Raw genomic sequence first — 21,906 nt, forward strand, 5'->3', positions numbered from 1 at the left:
AATCTCAAGTTTACCATAGTTATCTTATGTAAGAGAAAAATCACCTTAAAAGTTAATTATTCCAAAATTTGAGATGAAATTTATGACTTGCTTATAAAGAAGAACTTGCTTTTAATTGATTTGAAGAATTTGCCTATGCAAAATAATTTGTTAGTTTTAACATATCTATGAAACAATCACAGATGACAGTTTTTCAGATTCTTGAAACGCTTTCCTTACAAAAGTTGAAAGTAACATTTCTAAGATGTAATCAATACAAAAAGCCAAAAATGTGGAAAAAAAATACAATTTCAGTGGAAACGCAAAAAAATCAATTTGGGTACTGGATGGTGACAAATAGATTGTTTAAAATGAATCTGTATTTATTCAAGGGTTAATCTTGATGAGTGAACATTTAAAAGCCCTTCCTGATACTCCATCCTCTTCTGTTATTCTTAAGTAAGCAGCCTATGATGTATCATTCTCCCTCCTGATTCCCCTTTCCCATCAAAATGCGAACTTCCCTGCTGTCGCTGAGTGACGCGGGGCCAATAATACTGGGAGGGCGGGTGGGGCGAGGGCACGTGCACCAGAAACACTTCCTAGAAACAGCAAGTACGCTGCTCAACCCTGCCTGAACTTTCCCCGAAAACACAGCTCGCTGACAGAGCGGCATCCCTGCTGGGTGGATCCTGCAACTCCTAGAGGGAATGGCACTTCTTGTTTTTAATTAGCAAGGTGAAAGGTGAATTAAAACTAGCTGTTTGGCAAGTCAGTGCAAGAGGCTGACTTCTGAGAGGCTAGAACGAGCCAGAAGAGAACAGGAGCTCCACGGGGGAAGGCAGTGGGTGTACTGGGGTGGTTGTTTTTTTCTGAATGAACCGCTTGCAGAAGTGACTAAAAAAAAAAATACAGTTTCTTCCTGAATCCACCGGCATAGTGACTGAAGAGAGCTCTAGACAGGACATGGCTCTGAAGACTCCCTCCTTGGAATGTCCTCTTGCTCCCGGCTTATAAACAACTGTCCTGGGGAAAGGCAGGTTTTACGTATCCAAATACAGCCTGACAAATGGCACTTTGGAACTGTGCTTTCTGATGACAACGCGTTCGATTTCTGACAAAGCCTCTCTCGCACGCTGCCCCCGGAGGGGAGTCCTAAGTAAAACTCACCCCGCCTGAAAGTGAGGATCGCTGGCGGCAGGCAGGCAGCATGGCATCTGCCGGGTACCTCATCACCTGGCTCCTGTGGGGCTACTTGCTGGAGCTCTGGACAGGAGGTCACACAGCTGACACCCCGCACCCCCGCTTACGCCTGTCACATAAAGGTAGGTCACCTTTTCAGATCCTTTTGTTACAAAAAAATGAGAAAAAAATTAAAGTCATTTATTTAACGTTGATCTTTGGTCTTCCCAGACCCTTAACATACACCTGAAAAAAATGATTGCAACACTGACTGAAGCTTCTAAGTACCTCTAATGAATAGGTCATACTTAACCACAGCTGAAAATAGTGTAAAATCACAGGCTAACTTTAGAGATGTTATTTTTGTCTTGTAAATATTAGGTTTTGTTAATAAGTTCACTCACTAGCAGACATAACAGAAGAGGGTAGGAAGCAGGTAGTAAAGAGCCTTGAGGGGCTGAATCCACCAAGTTAGCAAAGGGTATTTAAATACCAATTTATGCATTTTGGGAAGCAAGGATGTTGGGGAAGGACTGCAGAAATAGAGGTGCAATTGGTTTTCTGTTTTGTGTTGTCCATAATGGGGATGAGAGGAGGAAAAAAGAAAACTCCTGAGACTCAAAATGATTCCTTGCCCATGATAACAGTCATCACCATGTAATTAAAATGACTAACAACTGTTATAAATTAGCTTTCTAGTTGAATTGATTATTAGACATTTTTTTATTGTGTGGCAAAAAAAAATCTGTTAGCAATCCTTGTGAACTGATTTATACTGATTAAAGTATTAGATACTATTTACTAGCATCTATTCTTTTTAATGTAAATTCACATTGCTTAACTGAAGATCCATCTTTCAGAGAGCGCTTAAATATTTTATTCTGCAACTATGTCTTGTAAGGCAGCATTTAGTCATAAATGATTAAAAGGTAGCTTTTGCATCAGGACCAGTAAAAGCCAGTCATGAATAGGTTTGATGACTCTTCCTGTAAACAAACAAACAAACAAACAAACAACAAACAAAACCCACACTCTAAGAAAGTGACTTTGCTGACTTAAAAGTAACTTGGAATAAATTTTCAGGAAAGAAGTATTTATTATCATTAACCATTGAGACAGATAATAGATGGAGTAGTGAGAATTACATAAAAAACATTTTTCAATTGTGTAAGCTTTTAAATTGTCCCCACTGTAGAAGGAAGTCTGTATTTTTAAAATATGAGTGTAGTCTTTACCAGAAGGAGAAACAAAAAGGGAGGGCTCAAATTTATGACACGGTTTTGTTTTTTTTTTTGATTGACAATCATCAGTAGATTGGACTATAGAAGTTTCTCATTTTTAGAACAGCTGTAATCTAGGGGTATTTTCTTAGTTTAAATAGATTTCCTATAGTAAGTACTCCCCAGTAGATAACATAAATTTAAGAAACACATTGACACTGAATTTGTAAAGTATTTAAAATATAGTGCCTAGAATTAGTATAATTCATTTGATTTGGGAAGCTGTATCATGGTATGTATCAAAATACATATTCCTAAGAAGTTAAGATCAAATATATCTAAATGTAAAAATTTGATGTGATGGAATATGGACACATAAGGATGTCAGGAAAAAAACCATAATAATGGATTCTTTTTCTTATGTACACAAGCGGATAAGCTGCCAGTTTGGGCAAGCTGCCATTCTGCTATGCATGGTATCAACCTGTTATACCTCATTACTAGGATACTTGTTTTTTGATAGCTCAATATCAGTATGTTTCCAAAGGTACCTCATTTTAATATTTCATTGGAGAGCTTCTGATTTAGTCAGTGCATACCGAAACTCTAATGCATGTTGTCATCAGTCTCGTCTTCACCACATCTCTCTTAGTCAAAGGAATAACTGTAATTGATTTTATGAGTCCCGTTAAGTGGTGTGGGAGGACCACTGCTAGAAGCTATGGGTACACTAGACAGAAAACTCCCGTAAGATTTCCTTTTGGCTTTTCTTAACCTTTTGATTTAAGGGCACTAGCTGAAAATGTGCAATATTGTGCTCTTATGCAGACAGTATAGAGTTACCTGAAAAGAGAATGTTCCCACTTGTTCAGTTTAGTTAGCAAAGTCAGCTAAGAGGTCACAGCGGAGATGCAACCGGAAGCAACAAATGCCTCCTGCACCGCAAGTGACTCAGTGAAAGAGAAGCACAGGACTGCCTGAGCAGGGATATTCCATCCCTTCGATACAGTATGAACAGCACGTTCACCTCTCTGCACTCGAGACTCAATGGACATTTTAGTGGTGTCCGAAAACTGGGGGCAGAATATTTTAGAGTATACTCTTCTGCTATCTTAAATGATATCCGAAATGGTACAATTTTAGTAGTGAGTAAATTAGGTGATTAGTATTATAAATGAGTGCATAGTCCTTAAAAATAAGAGACACTACTTATAAGTAATCTAGCAGCTCTGCACTGCTGCCTGACCCCCAGTGGAGAAAGCCAGTAGGCTCCCTGGAGGTAGCAGCCTACTGGATTCATCCAGGGATTCATTTCATAGCAGTGGTCCATGCCATATTGGAGAAGGACAAGCATCTTTCTTATATCTTCCACTATCAAGATGGTGTCGGAGAACACAAACCTCGTGTCACTTCCCAAAGAGGAGGAGAAAGTGTCAGTGTCATATATTTACAAAGCTTGAGTTAAATTATATAAAAATATGTTCAGAAAAAAAAAAAAAATGCCCAGGAATTGCCCTTTTTCTTTCTCCTCCATCCTTCTCTAACTCTGGAAGTGGCGTGTTCTTAAACACAGCTTGAGAGGAGAAGACCATTAGGACCAAAAGGGAGAAAAGGCAGAGAGGGAGAGAGAAAAGGTAGAAAGTTGGGTTCAGATATGGAGCATCTTCGAGCTTACTCCTCTCTACTCTCCACCCACAGTGGATAATATTGAATTCCTCCCTCTTCTTACGGAATATGCACTCCACCCCAATATTAAGCAAATATGCTAACTTAAGGCAAGCCTTGTAGCTAAAAAGATGAAATATTTGCTCTTGTTGAGGCAATGCATATCTTTTAATGCATTTTATAGGTACAAGATAAATTGGGTTGACAAATAAAAACATACAAAGATAAAAATGACAAGATTCTGCCCTGCCCTATAAGAATTTTCAGTCAAGATTTGAGTCCAGATTAACTATATCAGACAAGAATGTTAAAATTTATGAACAGTTAAGAATTTATAGCCAACTTTATAGCCAATACCCTAAAGAGGGTAGTTTGGGTATATTTCATACAAATTTATAATATTCTACTACAAGGATTTCTTTGAAAAATAGCTATGCTCCTCATGACAGAAATGAAGGAAAGAGAGAATAGAGGGAGAAGTGTCCTGGTGGATTCAGCCACTTCCCTCCGTTGAAGTCCGTTCTCTCCTTATCTTTCAGCATCCCGCATTAATGAGGTTACAGGGAAGACAAAAATAGCCTTCTTGATAATGGAGCTCAAAGAAGAAAAAAACAAATGAGGAAAGCCCATGTCAAAGAAGGAATCCCAATGCACGTGGAAAGCCCCAGAAATTCAATCGAGGGAGGTTCCAGATAGGGTGGGTGTTCAAAGACCCAGTGAGGAACTTCCCAATTGCAGAAGCCAAGGAGAATGGCTGATGATAAGCAGAGGATGTTCTCCCAGGAGGTTTGATGAAAAGATAGCTAAATAAAGGCATGAATATGGCAGAAGATCATTGCTAAAATATGTTGATATTATAAATGTAGATTTGAACATTGAATACATATCCATACATATAGAACATGGGATAGCAAGTGTTAATTAGTCTATCTGTATTTGAATATTGTAACCAATTAAATACAGATTTGTCATAGTTCAGAGAGCTCAGATTTGAAGTCAGAGGTCTCTACTCCAGCTCTAATTCTTCCACTTATACTAATGGTAATTATCTGTGCCTCAGTTTCCTTAATTTGAAAATAGGGGTAGTACTGGTATTTTCCCTGTATATCTCACTGGGTTTTTGAGAGGATCAAAATGGAACAATAATACTGTAAAAGCACTTTATAACCTAAAAATTATCTTATTAATGTTTCCTGAAGACTGATAGAAAATGAGAAGGTTAGAAGGAATCATGTCCTAAAGAGAAACAACGCTTGGAAATGGCTTGAGTTTGGATATCAGTAAGTCCTAGAATGATGCTAGTATAGACGACAGCAAAACTTGCTCTTGCTTTGCATAAAATGTGTGATTTATCCTGATTGCATTCACTCCAAATCCCATTCCCATACCTTTGACCTCTAGTTATAATAATTTAGAAGATAATTACATCATCTCTGCATTTTCCAAGATTCATGGCCAGTATTTTTGTAATAGAAGTGTGCATATAGCTGTTTATTTTACATACTCACTTTTCACCACACATTTTATAATTTTTTTCAGTTTACATTAAAAAAATTGAGATAGAATTCTAGAAGAGCGCAGTGATAAATAAGTTTTGAATGATCATCCTGGAGGCTGTGGTATTTATATTCTATCCAGGGCCAGTTTTATAAAGGCAATGACTGAGCCAGTTTTTCGTGAACCAGCTCATCGCTTGGGTTTCTTAGCCAGTAACTAGGTATTATCAATTGTGACATTAGTCACACATTCCTGTATGGTTAATAAATTAAAACTGGTCATAAGGCATGATTCATAAAGAAAGTAGTTAGATAGGACCCAGGGGTAAACACAAACCTTACTGCCCAGATCTCCATGAGGGGGAGTCAGTGAGAATTAAGTGGTGGATTTATTAAGAAACAGTTTATATTAAAAAAAATAAAAAGCCACTGGGTAACATGAAAGGAATTACAGTATGTTTTGTGGAGTTTAGTTTACACAGAATATACTTTTTATAGAGGAAGTCTATGTAAGGGTTTTAGATAACACTATTTTTTGTATTTTTATATCTGCTACATAGAAATATTGCTCGTGCATCACAGAAATGCATCTGGAGACGCAAAAGCTTCTGAATGGTTCTATGAATTATTCGGTTGTTTTTTTTAAAATAAATTTATTTTATTTTATTTATTTTATTTTTGGCCACATGGGGTCTTCATTGCTGCACGCGGGCTTTTCTCTGGTTGCAGTAAGCGGAGGCTTTCTCTAGCTGTGGCAAGCGGGGACTACTCTTCGTTGTGGTGCACAGGCTTCTCATTGAGGCGGCTTCTCTTGTTTGGGAGCATGGGCTCTAGGTGCGCGGGCTTCAGTAGTTGTGGCACACGGGCTCAGTAGTTGTGGCTCACGGGCTCTAGAGTGCAGGCTCAGTAGTTGTGGCTCACGGGCTTAGTCACTCCGTGGCATGGGGGATCTTCCCGGACCAGGGCTCGAACCCGTGTCTCCTGCATTGGCAGGCGGATTCTTAACCACTGCGCCACCAGGGAAGCCTGAATTATTCGGTTCTTATCTGTATGTTGAGTATGACAGTGAGAACACAGTTATCTTTAGTATAGACATAGGGTGAGGGAAGGTCAGAGTTAGGAAAAGCAATAAATGAACTGGGCCAATTTTGGACCAAAAAATAATTTAGTCACATAAAATCATTTCTTAAAAGTTTTGTGAGGACTATGTTCTATCCATAATATAGAACCAGTGCTTGTTCTTGACTAAAAAATACATGCAACAGTCATGTTGTCACAATGGAATATTCTTGTAAAAATTTATGTTGCTATATTATTTTGCTGTCCATGTCAGATTTGTCATTTAACGAGGGTATTTCATAGAGACCACCTATCTTTCTGTCTGGTATGAGATCACTTGGTGGCCCCAGTTCTACGACCACATAATAAAGCACCAAACATCAAATTGGTCATTGCTGGTGAAAATTATTGTTAACAATCTGCTGAGTCAGTTTTCTTTCATCAAAGATATCTACTGGAATCATCCTGGGGAGTTCTGAGTGGGAGAGCGTGCAAAGATTTATTCCTTTATCTTGTGTCTAAGACTCTTCTGTGGTTTCGTAGAGGAATTTAGTCTGCAGGAATCCAGAAACGGCACTTTGCATGCATGCATGCCCCTTCATACATAGCCACTGCGGTATTTAAGTGTTCTGGTAAGTTCAGTCCCAGAGAATTTAAAAGAAAACAAAACTGAAATTATACCGCTTACAACATTTTCCCAAAAGGTGCAAAGTAAAGATTTCAGTTATTCTCTTTGTTTCAATAGATAGGGCCAGATGCTGTTAGTAGTCTTTAGTACAACATCTGACACTTTGGAATATTATATACATTGTACAAAGGATGATGATTATTTTAATAAAGAATTTTTTCACGGTATGGTTTTAAATAACATTTGAAGCGTAAGGGAAACTATCAATGTCATTAGTTATTTCTTGGGCTTAAGCAAGCATTTTTCTTTGTACTCATGATAAGGATGATAATGATAAGACTAGATATTTTATCAGCTGGATTTTCTGAACTGTGAAGGAAAAGGATATGTTAATACCCCATTTGAACCAAGTGTTCCAATCTCTGATATTGGAGAACATTTTCTGTCAAAGAATGTGATGATTTCAAAAACAGAAATGTCTGTGGAATTGATAATTTGATTTCCTGTTGCCCTGGTGGTGGCCAAAGCAATTGATTACTCAAGAAGTTTTCAGCCTGCCTTGGGTCTAATACCTGGTTTAGGATATTCCCACCATAAGGCCCCATTGTCCTGGTAACCTTGACTCTATAACTAGTGTGGAAAAGGAAAAGAGAAATTCATGACTTGCCTGATTTCTGGGGCTTAGAAACATATTTCTACTTCTGTCTTTAGTCATCACTGCTTTCTGCTCAAGGACTTAGCTCATAGCCTTGGCACAGTACGTGTTGAAAAGTAGTTTAGGCCCAAGTTTTACAAAACACTCTCACATTCTAATATCAATAGCCTAAAAGCTCTAGACTTCGGTTGAGGCCTACCTAATCTGAACGTTGCTTCCGGCTGTACGACATGAGCAAGTTACTTATTTTCTGAGTATGAATTTTCTCATCTTTAAAATGGGGTAGTTTGCAACACCCTGAAGGAATTACATGAGATAATGCGAATTCGTGTGGTAAATACTTTAGCCTTAGGAAGCTTTTCATAAATTACTCCATGAATCAGAAGAGGTCCAGGGAGAATTAGCCTACTCTGGTTCCCTTTTTTATTCTAAAAACAATCATGAGTTAATTATTAACTTAAGAATTTAAAATAAGGGAAAATCTTCAGTCATCAGTTTTTTACTTGAGAGCAAAGATTTTTAAAAAATGAAATCCAGCTCTTATTGGAGTAGATGACTAGAAGTAACTAGGGACATTGGTATCTCTCATGCTTGTAAGTTACTGTAAGATTATTTTGTTGATAATTTAAGGAAAGTTGGAACTTTATCTGATGGCACCTTGGAGACAAGAGACCAAAGCCATAAAATAAACAAAAGTCACTAACAAAGGTAATTGTAGGCCCGGCTTTGTAAGGCACAATAGAACAGATATTACTAAGACCAGATCACACTGTCAAAAGTTAAACCAAACAGTGTCCTGTAAGCAATCAGCCCAACATGCATTGTTTGCTTTGAAAGAAAGCTTTCCATTCTGCCTTCCCCTGGACCCACACACAGGTAAGGTATCTGCCGCAGAGCATGGTTCCTTACCCTTAGTAAGTGTTCAATCAATGCTCATTGACTGGGTATATGAATAAAACAGAATGATTTAGAGCAGTGTTTTTTAAAGAAATGTCTGATTCCAGGGGTGGGGTGAGGAGTACCAAGGAAACTAAGGAATCATGAACAACTATTTATGGCTCCTTTGGTAAAACATACATGAAGAGGACGGCTGGGGCTTTCTCTGCCTATTCACCGTCCTTCCCCTCAGCGCTGCATTGTGTGAAGCAGCTGGGGCCACCACACACCCTCCTGACAGGTCAGCCATATTCTCTCATCTATAATCAGTCTTCTTTTGAAAAAACAAAAAACAAAAAAAAAACTACTTGTTGATGCTCTCGTCATTCCTGGATGATCACCACAACGCCTTCCTTTTCTTCTCTTCTCACTTCTTTCTTTAACTTCTCCTCGGTGTTGTGTCACCACCACCCCACCTCTTTTTGTCTCCACCTTGCTTCTTTCCAAAGAGAGATTTTGATTTCTTCCCTACCTTAAGCCGAAAATGAAATTAAAACATTTTAAGTGAGTGCTCTCTATTTATTGGTCCTCAGTTTACCTGAGTATTTCTTTCGTTGTCTCATTCAAAGAATAGAAGACATGACTTTTGAATGTAAAAGAAATTTAACTGCGTTCATTAGGCATTCAAAATTTGCTGAAATTCATGACTTAGGAAATAATGAAATATGAAATAAATAGCTTATGAGCCACTTGGACAACTTGTCCTGTTTGTCTAGCCTGTGTTTCCAGTGGGAGGCTGATGTCCCCAGCACCATGGCAGTGTGGGGACTGGGAGGGGAGAATTAGGGTCCTGAGAAGGACAGAGCAGGGCCTGCCAGCCTGTTCCCTTTGTGGCTAAACTTGACTTAAGTGTAAGAATATTATTTATATAAACCTATCTATTTCCATGTAGTTTTGCCTTGTTTTCTCTGAGTTACGATTTTTAACTCATTGAAACCAGAATAGACAGGGGGTTTTGTTTACAGGATAGAGCAGAAGAGTAGCATCCCTAAGGATACGTCCCAGTGGTGATTTTAGGTGGCTGGACTCACTCCAGAACCAGAAAAGAACAACAGCAATGAAAATGGGAATAAAAAAGGGAGAAAATAAGGTCAGCTGGGGACAGTGACCTTTTCCCTCCTGACCAGTTTCCTCTCAGGAAATGATGGGAACCGAGGAGAGCTTTAAATTCAAAGCTCGAGATACACTGTGGAACTAAAGCTGAAGAGGAAATGTGCTGACAGCCTTGCATGTAGCTGTTCACTCCTGCTGATTACTTTTTTCCTAATCCTGAGTCAAAAATGTATTATGGTCCATGTGATTTCGGAGATAGTTTCCAATTCTAGAAGTGTTAGGACTCTTTTCTTCTCCTCACCAGACCTCCCAGTGTGTCTAGTTTCTCCAGAACACTTTGAACATTTTATTAGGAGACAGCATGTTCTAGTGGAAAGAGTATGTATGGATTCACAGTTTAAAAATCCCAGGTTTGAATCTACAGCTTATCCTATTTGATGCCTATTATTCTTGCTAAATCATTGAACTTCTGAGGCTTACTCTCCTCATAAGTACACAGAGTCTAATTTCTATCTCGTGATTGTTGTAGAAAATTGAAATGTACCGTGGAGATGTAGGATATTGTATAATAATGGCTTATAATATTCTCTAAGTTATGTAATTGTCTTTAACTATATTTTAGGATCCTTGAGGGCAAGGAGTAGTTTTTTGGTGAGACCCTTGTGGACAGAATAAAATGACTTAATCAGATCATTCCTAAAGGCTGGGTGTTTAGTATCTACTGAAAAAAAACAAAAGAAAACTTTCTCTTGTTGTTTTTGGCTCCCATGTTATGGTCAAAATGACAAAATAAAGGCTTATTTCTTTAAGAGGTAGAGCTAATGCTGAATAATTAACCTGAGAGAGCCTTAGCTGAATTTCACTGCAGAGGAGATGATGCTACTTGTGATTTTCTTCTGCTCTTCTTCCAGAGGAGGGGCAGGGAGGAGGTTGAGCTGGGATTAAGCCAGTGCTGTACAAAGTGTCCTGGTCTGGCAGCATCCGCATCCCCTGCGAGCTACTGAATTAGGTTTACTGAGTCAGTAATTCTGGGGCTCAGGAATCTGTGTTTTAACAAGCCCTGCAGGGGATTCTCAATGCACATTCGAGCATGAGAAACACTGGGCTAAGTGTTTGGGATGTTGCTACAAAGGAGCTTCACTTTCATATTAACGTTTTCATTTTTTTCCCCCCTTCAGATCCATCACCCAGGCCAAGGTGTCATTTATTTAAATTTCCAAATTGCAGCCTTGGTCTTCATACATATATTTAAATTCATAAATATCTAACTATTATACCATTCTCTACCTATTATTTTTTCTATTAGATAAGATATATATATATAGTGTATATAGTTATTGATAATAATTTAATATATAAATTAAATTTGTTTTTAATGATTATTCGTGGTGTAAATTGTGACACATGGTGCTATCATTGAGTTCAGATAAGAAAACATTTAATGTTGATGGACTGTGGAAAAGCATTTTGTAAGATTCCAGGTGTCCTTTACCTCTCAATGGGAAGTTTTCTTGGACTAATGAAGTTAGCTGCACTTTATTCCTCAGTTACACATCCTAACCTTTCCCTTAAGGGATACAGAAGTTTCTATATCTTTTTAATATTTATTCATTCAATCATTCACTTATTCAATGACTATTTGTTGACCTTCTTCAATGTATTAGATACTGAGCATCATGCTAGGAATTTTAGAATAAAAAACGCAGTTTTCTAAATGAAATGTGGTATCCTGGGTGGTATCCTGGCACAGCACAAGAATATTAGGTAAAAACTAAGGAAATCTGAACAAAGTATGGGTTTTAGTTAATAGTAATGTGTCAATATTGGTTCATTAACTGTGACAAATGTACCACACTAATGTAAACTATTAATAATAGAGGAAACTGGGCTTGGGTATATGGAAACTTTCTATACTAGCTTCACAACTTTTCTGTAAATCTAAAACTATTCTAAAATAAGTTTATTAAAATACACACACACACACACACACAGTGCCTCTACCCAAACCCTTTCTCCAAGAAGCTTAAGGTCTAGTTGTAAAAAGAGACAAGTCATGATAAAGCAGGATGTTTTTTATACATACTAAAGGTTAGAACAAAGTGCTATGGAAACATAGAGTTGGGAATGAAAAAAACAGAGCTCAGCCTTGGAGATGAATAAGAGGAGACTGGGTAAGAAGCAATAAGCAAACTGTCTATGTGTCTTAGGCTGTCTTGCCACCATGCCTGCCATCCTCCCACTGCCATCCCCTCTGCATACAGTGCACTGTATCCTCCTAGAAATACAGTTAGCCTTGAATATCTAATTAACTGAATTCCATTGTATTCATAGCTTTACTACTGGTAGAATCATGAATGCTCTTTACTCATGTTAAGTTGGCCTCATTTCTATATGACTTTAAGGAATTGTCATTTTCTTTGTATGACTAATATATGATTAATGCACATTCATGAGTAGATTTTGAAAGTTTTGAAGGCAAGTAGGTTGCATTTTATTGTTTGAATCCTTAGAATCTAACAAATTTAAGGTACTTAATAAATTTATCTTACCTATTTCGCTTAATGTAGAGAATTTCATTACGTCTATTCACATTAGTATTACCAATCTTAATTCTTTTGTCTGATGCCACATATAGCTAGATTCCTAAAAAAGATGACAGAAAATGAGCTGATGGAAATCAGGAAAAAAGATGGGAATACTTCTCTTCTGACCCTGCTCCAAAATGTTAGGCCCTAGTTTGGCTTCAGGTTTTGTTACAAAAGCTATGATGAGAAATCCAGAACGGCTTCAAAATTTTTCAGAAAATATCCATATTTTATGGAAAGAGAGTGTGAAGCTTTTGCAGAGTGGTTTGAGTTCATCTGGGCCATTACATGATCAATGTCCCATTTCAATTTCCTTTTCTTCCCATTTCCCCCTGCTGTGATCTTCCAATGTCCAATGTAGCATTTCATTCATGTCTAGAGTGATGAACGATGAAGAGAGACAACTAATGCATGAAGTCAGTGACAAAGCAGAAAGCAAAGGGAGGGCTTTGAAAACGCAGCAACTTATCCTACACCTTTGTTTTTAAGTAATGCCCTAAATGACCAAAAGCAAGAATGCTTTTTGCTTTTATCAGTTTATCCCTGTGAGAAGGTTGTTTTACGAATAATTTGACCATGCTGTCTTTTTGTTTTGTGAATTTATCATTTAAAAGCGTAGCTGTAGGTGATGATATTGTGAGAAGAATAAGCAATAGTTACCAGTTTTATAATTATGGTTAGTTTATGTAAGGTATTTTCCAAACCAAGTTAATTGGGAAAGAACCAATGAAAAAGTTACCTAAGATTTTATTATGTATAAGCCTTATAAAAATTGACAATATATTTTGAAATGTTGTATCCTTGAGTGTTTTGTTTTGTTTTTAGCACCGTATGAATTCATCAGATATGATACACCTAACATAAAAGAGGAAATTAATGGATATAAACAGAAATGTTATAAGTAAAGTTAATTCAGGAGAAAGCACACATTTGTCCCTGCCCCTTACTACTCTAAGGAGAAAATAAATATGGAAATGGGAGGTGCTTGATTATTTTATTTTTAGAAACTAAATCCAGTTGTCAAAATAAATGTGTAGAAAATAAGATCATTTTGATTGTTTTAAGCAAGGCAAAAATATATGTTTTGTAAAGAAAACATTAGGAAAAGTAATGGAAAATAAAAATTGAAATAGCTCTATCATTATTGATGAAACTGATATAGCTATTTTTTCCTTATCAAAAGCAAAGTAAAAAAAAAAAGAAAGGAAATGCAAAAGAAATTTCAACTTTGACATTATCACAATGCATAAATGCTACACATACTTCAGGTCAGATGAATGATATCTGACGGATACTTTACAATTGCTTAGAATGTGTACTAGAATATTGAGCTTGCTGGCAGTTTAAGGGTCTGCATAAACTTGAGTTAACCATATGGTGTATTCTTAGAATAGTCATACCACCCCATGTTTAAAATTTAAAAAGAAAAAAATATTTTTTTCAAAGTCAAATGTTAGAATTTTAGTTGTTGGCATGTTCAACTAACCATATAATTGCACCGTCCCATTAATAAAGGAACGCAGAATACTCCCTTTTTGTTCATCCAGAATGAAGAAAAAGAAAAGATAGGACTTTGAAATACTGGAATGGATATGATGAGCCACCCAAAAATATCAATTGTATTACTATATTGTTCCAGTTATGGGAAGTTAATATGTTTAAACTTCAACACCTTAATATATTTTGACTTCCTAGTAATTCCCCAAAGCAAAATTCCCTTGCAATAATATTTAGACAACCATAGAAAGAAGAAAAGTATTGCAGTTAAGTCAATTATACTTATAATTAAAAGACTATAATTGTATCTTTGTCATTATAATTCTCAGAAATAAGACAAAAGTTATGTACTGGGCACTGCTTTTGACAGATTTTTTTGCCAAATGTTTTTTACTTGCTCCAAAATGTGTATTCCCAAACTGAAGCCTGACATATTTTAGGATTGTAGAAGAGTTTTTCATATCTGGAGAAAAAATTGGAAGTCTCTAAGGCTTCAATAAAATTGAACAAGAATAAAAATGAAAAATAAAATTAGAAAATTGATACTAATGAGACAGTCTACATGCAAATCAAGCAGTAATCACTCAGAAACACATTAGGTGCCTATTATCATATAGGTCTCAGGAGATGTAAAATAAATAGAATACTAGGATTTTATTATATGCAGTTATGCTTTGGAATATGTGATTATGTTTACTATGCATTTACATTTCTATATTAGTGGAATATGTGACAGCAATTTTTTTTTAGATTGGAAATGCCATTTGTCCTTTTTAGTCTGCTAATTTATACCCCCTACGTAGTTAGAACAGACATTGATATTGCTTAATTTTTGAATGTCCAGAATACTGGTAATATGAGAAAATATATACAAAATTTGTCATTGGTTAAGTTTTGCTCTTGATGGAATAAAACTCTTGCCAGCAAAAGCAGTGCTGGAGGAAGCAGTCTCCCCGTGAATGGTTTGTGCGATACTGTAATTTGGTTGCTGACAGCACTGCTGCATTTCACTTCTGCGGCTCCCCCAGCTAGGCTCCAAGTTTCCATTCACACTGCTAGCCACTGAAATTTCCCTTTGTCTCCACTGAAGATTTTTTTCCTCTTCACAAATAGGCCCAGCTGCTACTGCAGCCGGTTGCCCACACTCCCCCATACCGCTCTTGCTGAGGATGGCAGCCAGAGTAAAGAATAACAGCTGGGATTGGCTTACTTTGGCATCTAAATAATTTGGGGTGGGTCCATTCCTAACTTTATTATTTCATTTAATTTGCTAATCTTTCCTTCTGCTGAACTTTTAAAAAATTGGCAAATGATGTTTTTCCAAAATGTTTTCCTCATCTGGATGTGACTCTTTTATACCTGGCTGCCGAAAATAATTCATTTTGCACATTGTTATTTTTTCCACTTTTAGGCACCATTTAGAAAACAAATGCAGCAGAAACTAATTTATTCACGTGATCTTGGAAAAGTTACTTAACTTTTTCTGACTGGAAGAGGTGGGTGATAAATAGCACCTATGTCATTGATTGTCTTTGATAAGGATTAAATGAATGAACATTTGAACGCATGTAGAACAGTGATAGAAAGGCAAAGAAAGAGAGAGGGAAAGAGAGCAGAAGAGAGCACATGAAAGCAAGAGTGGAGCAAGAGGGAGGGGAGTGAGAAAATGAGGGAAGGAAAAGGGAGGGAGGGAGGGAGGGAGGGAGAAATCATTGCTGGAACGCAGAAAAACCAATAACTCTACTTACTCAATTAAGACATGTATTTGGCACTTAGCATTTTATATATCTTATTCCATGTTCCTTCCCCCCAAAATCAATAACTAGGAAAAGACTGGAGTTTAGGAAAGCTTGTGGAATTTTACCCAAATCAGAGAATTTTATTGAAGGTCGGAATTTTAGTGACTTAATTGTATCTGTGGCATCCGGACAGGTGGTCAGACACGTTTTTTCATTTGAATTTGTACATTCTCATGGAAAGGGAAATAACTGCCTGATAAGAAGGTCCATTCCATTTTTGACTGTTCTGATAAGGAGAAAGTGTTTACATACCTAATCCCAAATCTAACTTACTGTATCTCCCACGTTTTAGCCTTGGTTCTTTCCACTAATGCCATAAGGTCATAAGTCATAACAGACCTCCAAATGTTTCAAGATAGTTCTCATGCCCTTTGGTCGTGGGTGAATATTCTTCATGCCATGATTGTCCTGACTGATACCAGCCTTCTGATCCGGCGCCTCTTTGTTAATTTCCGCCTTAAAATCAAGCACCACAATCAATACTCAAGAGATCCCTGACTTGGTCACAGAATTGTGGTGCTAACTGGTGACTTTATGTATTAAAGCCACCTGAGTTGACAGCAGCTTATTTGACAAATATGCCAGCCTTTTGGTGTATGTTGAAATGACTGTCAGTTTTTCCAAGGGTTTTTCACATAGACTCTAAGCCAGCTCTTTCCTTTATTTCACACGTGTGGTTTATTTGTTGAAGTTAAGGAAAACTCTCTCCTACCCTCTCCAGTGTAGAATGTGGCTCAGAGCAGAGTAACAGCATGTGGTGCCCTGGACAAGGACGTGGGCTCTGGAGTGAAACATTCCTAATTTCAGACTATTTCTGCTGTTGTGTGTTCTCACTTAATTTAACATCTGTGTCCACATTTATTGTCTTTAGGAAACTAGCTAGTTAGGAAAGATGAAACTTGCATTCGTTGTAGAAATTCTTTTATTTTAAACTTTAAAACTACACATTGAATGGGCTCGTTCTAAAATGTCAGTATTTGGAAGAAGTGTAATGCACATAAAAGACAATTTTTAAATTAGAATATATAAAATGTATGCTTTGGGCTTTCAGGGATGGTGTACACCAATAAATGTAATTGCTGATTTTCTTTATAAATATAAAATAATTTGTATAATTACAGTAAATGAAAGGTTCATTTGCAATTCTTTAATATGAAAAAATTAAACAGTCTTTCTTCACTGCTAAAATAAACAGGAGACTTTTAAATGTCTTAACAATTTTTATTTAAAAAGAATCTGGAATGGTCACCACAACAGAATGGCAGAATTAAAATACCATCATAGCTGTGATTGCTTAATTTTGTAACTTTAATTTGCTGTCATTTTGTAGATTTGCCAGTCTCTCTGGGTATTTGCAGAATGTCCTGTGATTTGAAAAACGAGGCATATGATTTTTCAGAATAATTTTTTTCATTAACTCCTTGTAAGTCAAATGGTAAGCTCTAGAAAAATAATTCTGCAGAAGACTTTATATGTTAAAAAATAGACATCATTAAAATTAAAATTTTAAAAACCTGTATATATATATATATATATATTTTTTTTTTTTAACCAAACTTACTTGTTCTGTTCTTGTTATAGGATTAACTTTATCAAATGCTCTTTTCCTATATCACTGTATTAGTTTATGACCTGTTTACACTTTTTTGTAATTTTGAATGTAGAGGAAGAATGACTCTAAGAATAGCGTTGAGTCAGGTGGTCATCGAGTTCAAAGAACACTATATATTCAATCAATTTATATGCCTGGTCCCACTAATGTTTTTATGGTCCATCTGCTTTATTACAGTAGCCTCCCGACTGATATCTTACTGTCAAGCCAATCTACTCTTCATTGGAAGAGTAGATTGGACAAATGGCATTTCCAATCTACTCTTCATATCTTACTGTCAATCCAATCTACTCTTCAAATTTTCACCAATCTACTACAAGGAGAGTGATCATTAAAAATGCAAATCTTACTCATTTCAACTCCCCCCAATAAATCTTTAATGGAAGAATAGACATGGATTTTTAGAGAACACACACTCCTGTTGGCATGGTACACTAGGCTCTTTGCGATGTGAACCCTGTTTACTTTTCCCCTTCTTTTTGCTTTGCATCTTTTTTGAGTTCCAATCTTCAGTGATACTGAGCTCCATGATTTTCTGGCCACCTGTCAAGCTTTTTCTTGCTCTGGACCTTTGTATATTGCTTCTTCCTAGAATGCCTTTTCCTTTTGTTTCCATTCTCCCTTCCTGTGCTGCTTACTCTTAATGTCTGCTCATTTTTAGGACTCGATTTAGACGTGGTAGGCTCTTCCAGTCATCCTTTAACCTCCACAGTACTCCATGCATACTTTACAACAATTATTTGCTGTATTACAATTGTCTATTAATCTATTAAGTTCACTAGGATGAACTCGTTAGGAGTAGGGACAATATTTTATTCATCACTATGTCACAAACACATATCACAATATCTAGAAAAGAGTAAGAACTTATTAAATATATGGATGCCTGTGTTGTGTTATGGTCAACCTGTCTTTTCTGGGTGCTCGTTCTACCCAAGAAACATGTGGGAAAAGCTAAACTTCAATGGCACAAAGGAATCTTTCTCTACCCTAGGAGGGCCATAAATAGCCTGTTCCCAGATAACTCCAAATTTATTCACAAATATGGTATCCATAAACTTAATCAATTTTAGGTTGATGTTATTTTTTTCTTGTTGTGGAAGAATGCTTTTCAGGGGCTACTCTACTATGTATGAATTCCAGATCATCGTCTTTGTTGGATAAGATCTACTACATGAAACGACCTTTTAAAAAACCCATCAAACAGTGATTTATAATTTCCTCTTTCATAAAATCACTTAGTTACCAATGTATCCAAATTATAAACTCTGGTAAAGGAAATGGAAGCTCTTTATATTCTATGACACAGTTATGGAAAAATACTTGCTGTGGTTAGTTTCATCCCTTTATAGTTAACCTCCTAAGGGCATTTATTGGCCCTCATATATGAAATGGAAATTGGTCATTCTCAAAGGAGGATTATATATATTCGATAAATACCACTGCAAAGTGAAGATTATATAGGAACATAAAACATAAAAAATATAAAAATATTTTAATGATGAAAAGGAATTTATTGACTATAAAATATTTTAAATTATGCGAAAATATATTTTACACTTTGTATTTCCTATTTAAAATATCCTTAACATATATTTTGGAAATTTAACCAAAATAATGTTTAAGATGAAGAATGTAAAGAGTGTGAATTGGAATTTTTGAAGAATGTTTCCTGACAGAGGTGGGATCTCAGATCTCATCTGGGCCTTGAAGGACAGGCAGGACTTCAGGAAAGAAAGAATGAAGAGGAGGGCATTTCAGGCTGATGCAAAGGCAAAAGTGATGTGGAAGTTGTGGCTTTTCAGGAGAAAGCTGGACTTTTGAAAAAGAACAGGGAATACCATTGAGTAAGTAGACTGTTGCCATTTTACCAGATACTTTCTTTCTTTCTGTTAGAAGATATAGAGGTGTGACAAATTGCGGTTTTTATAAAATAAAAATTCAAATATAGTTTCTTTTCCTATTCTGGCAAAATGTCCCATCTTAGAACTAGTTACGTCCAACATGAGATGTATGGTGTTTCTATTTGATCTCGAATGTGCTTGTACAAAAATTAGGAAATGCAAAAACAGATGTTTTCTTATGTAAAAGAGGTCATAACATGAACGACAATTGCCCTTGCTACTTACGTCAAGTTTTGTAATAATCCAGATATGTCTATATTGTGTGTCACAATTGCTGCCGTAGTTGGAAATTTTTTTGCAGTATGTATACTCCCATTTGCCAAAAGCTTAAGAAAATAGACTCACACATAATTAACAGCAGCTATTTTCCCCCAACTGAACCTAATGATTGAAATCACAAATGGTTGGAAAAGGACCCCAACAAATTCACTAGTTCATGGTCTGATTTCTTCAAGGGCATACGTTTAACCTTCGACAGCATAGGTACTTACTGAGGACTTTTTTTTTCCTTTTTTAAATCAAGCTAATCCATTTTACTAACTTTAGGCAGGATTGTTTAAAACCATGCCTGATGAAAAAATTCCATTTAATAAATAAAACCCTCTGGAGAAAGAGAGATTCCACAGCAAGCTCTTAATACTGAGCAAAGCTTAGTGTTTAAAAAGTTTATAGCAAACAAGTTCTTTATTATATCTAAGGTAACTCCCCCATGCTTCTTCCATTTAAGACCATTTTCTCTAGTGTCGTGTGATTCACTTATAATAGAATTGTTTTATAGTTGCTCTAATCTGCCTTTAGGTGGGAAGGTGTGGGTGTATGTGTACAAACCTCTGTCCTTGAGTGTTAAAAACAATGATGGAGATCTATAAAGTGTGGCATTATTAAGTTATTCTTTTTATGACCTTAGAAGTCTCATGTCATTTTCACCTATAAATTGCCTTTCTTTAAAAATAGAAAGAGGCTTCTTCCCCTGCCAGCTTCAAGGAGCCTCCATGTTCACTCACGGCTGCCCACATCATAGTAAAGCCCATCTGAGCCTGTTTTTTTCTCTGAGCCATAGTCTAAGCTCTTATATTTTCCCTACATTTTTCTTATCATCATTGTTTTATTCTCTCTCCACAGCCCTCAATGCCACGCTATCTGCTAAGTAGGGGGGTTAAAAACAACCTTATGTGAATTAAATGTTATCCATAATGTAAACTTTATAAACAATATATTCACATTTTAGAACTGTTTGGAGGCATCAAATCTCAAATTAAGGGTAACAGTGGTAGTAATTTCAGGTTACTTGTAGAGATATATGATATATGGGTGTCACAGAAACCCTGAGAACAGTGCTGGACACAGAGAAAGTGCTCAATTGATATCAGCTCCTGTTATTAGCTGTGATGAAGATGGTGACAGTGGTGGTCTTGTCTAAATACATCAGAGTACGGGCTGTATTGTATTCGTTTGTATTTTCTACAGGGAATATAGTGCCTTGTTCTATTCATAGATATATTCAGTACATACATTCATACATGTATTCAGTAAGTATGCATTTGATTCAACCACATAAAATCCTCTACTTAAGAATGATAGGAAGTTACTTAGACATTTATGTTTTGTGAAGAATCATTTGAACAGTTTATTAATCTTTGAATTCTTCTTTGTTTCATGATAGAATTGCACATCCCTATCTCCCCTTGGAGGTTAACATGGCTTTGTGACTTGATTTGGTCAGTTAAATGAGGTCAGAATTGACAAATGCCACTTCCGTGCAAAAACCTTCAGAAATTAAGACCAAGAGTGTGATTTGTAACGTTTCCTTATCCAGCCTCAGCAGTCACAAATGCACTTGCCAAGATGGAGGCTCTGGTACCCTGGGTCCCAGACTTACTTGATAAGCAGGGTCCCACTTGAATACTTGCCTTGGTTACATAAACTGAGCTAGAAATAAACATCTGTTCTTTGAAGCCACTGAGATTCCCGGGGTTTTGGGGTTTTTTTTTTTGTTTTTAACATCTTTATTGGAGTATAATTGCTTTACAGTGGTGTGTTAGTTTCTGCCTTATAACAAAGTGAATCAGCTATACATATACATACATCCCCATATCTCCTCCCTCTTGCGACTCCCTCCCACCCTCCCTATCCCACCCCTCCAGGTGGTCACAAAGCACCGAGCTGATCTCCCTGTGCTATGCGGCTGCTTCCCACTAGCTGTCTATTTTACATTTGGTAGTATATATAAGTCCATGCCACTCTCACTTCATCCCAGCTTACCCTTCCCCCTCCCCGTGTCCTCAAGTCCATTCTCTACATCTGAGTCTTTATTCTTGTCCTGCCCCTAGATTCTTCAGAAGCTTTTTTTTTTTTTTAGGTTCCATATATATGTGTTAGCATACGGTATTTGTTTTTCTCTTTCTGACTTACTTCACTCTGTATGACAGACTCTGGGTCCATCCACCTCACTACGAATATCTCAATTTCATTTCTTTTTATGGCTGAGAAATATTCCACTGTATATACGTGCCACATCTTCATTATCCATTCATCTGTGGATGGACACTTAGGTTGCTCCCATGTCCTGGCTGTTGTAAATAGAGCTGCAATGAACACTGTGGTACATGACTAGGATTAATCTCCAAAATATACAA

General features: G+C 36.7%; 1 protein-coding gene across 1 annotated transcript in view; it reads left to right on the forward strand.

The window, feature by feature from the left end:
* The first annotated feature begins 654 nt into the window (after positions 1 to 654).
* The window catches only part of SEMA3E (semaphorin 3E), a 266,308-nt gene continuing 245,056 nt past the window's right edge, over positions 655 to 21,906 (forward strand). The window contains exon 1 of the mRNA XM_007170272.2: positions 655 to 1,304. Coding sequence (XP_007170334.1) covers positions 1,190 to 1,304 — 115 coding nt within the window. The 5' untranslated portion in view covers positions 655 to 1,189. The remainder of the gene's footprint in view (positions 1,305 to 21,906) is intronic.

The sequence above is a fragment of the Balaenoptera acutorostrata genome, chromosome 7, assembly GCF_949987535.1.
Source record: "Balaenoptera acutorostrata chromosome 7, mBalAcu1.1, whole genome shotgun sequence".
NCBI lineage: Eukaryota > Metazoa > Chordata > Mammalia > Artiodactyla > Balaenopteridae > Balaenoptera > Balaenoptera acutorostrata.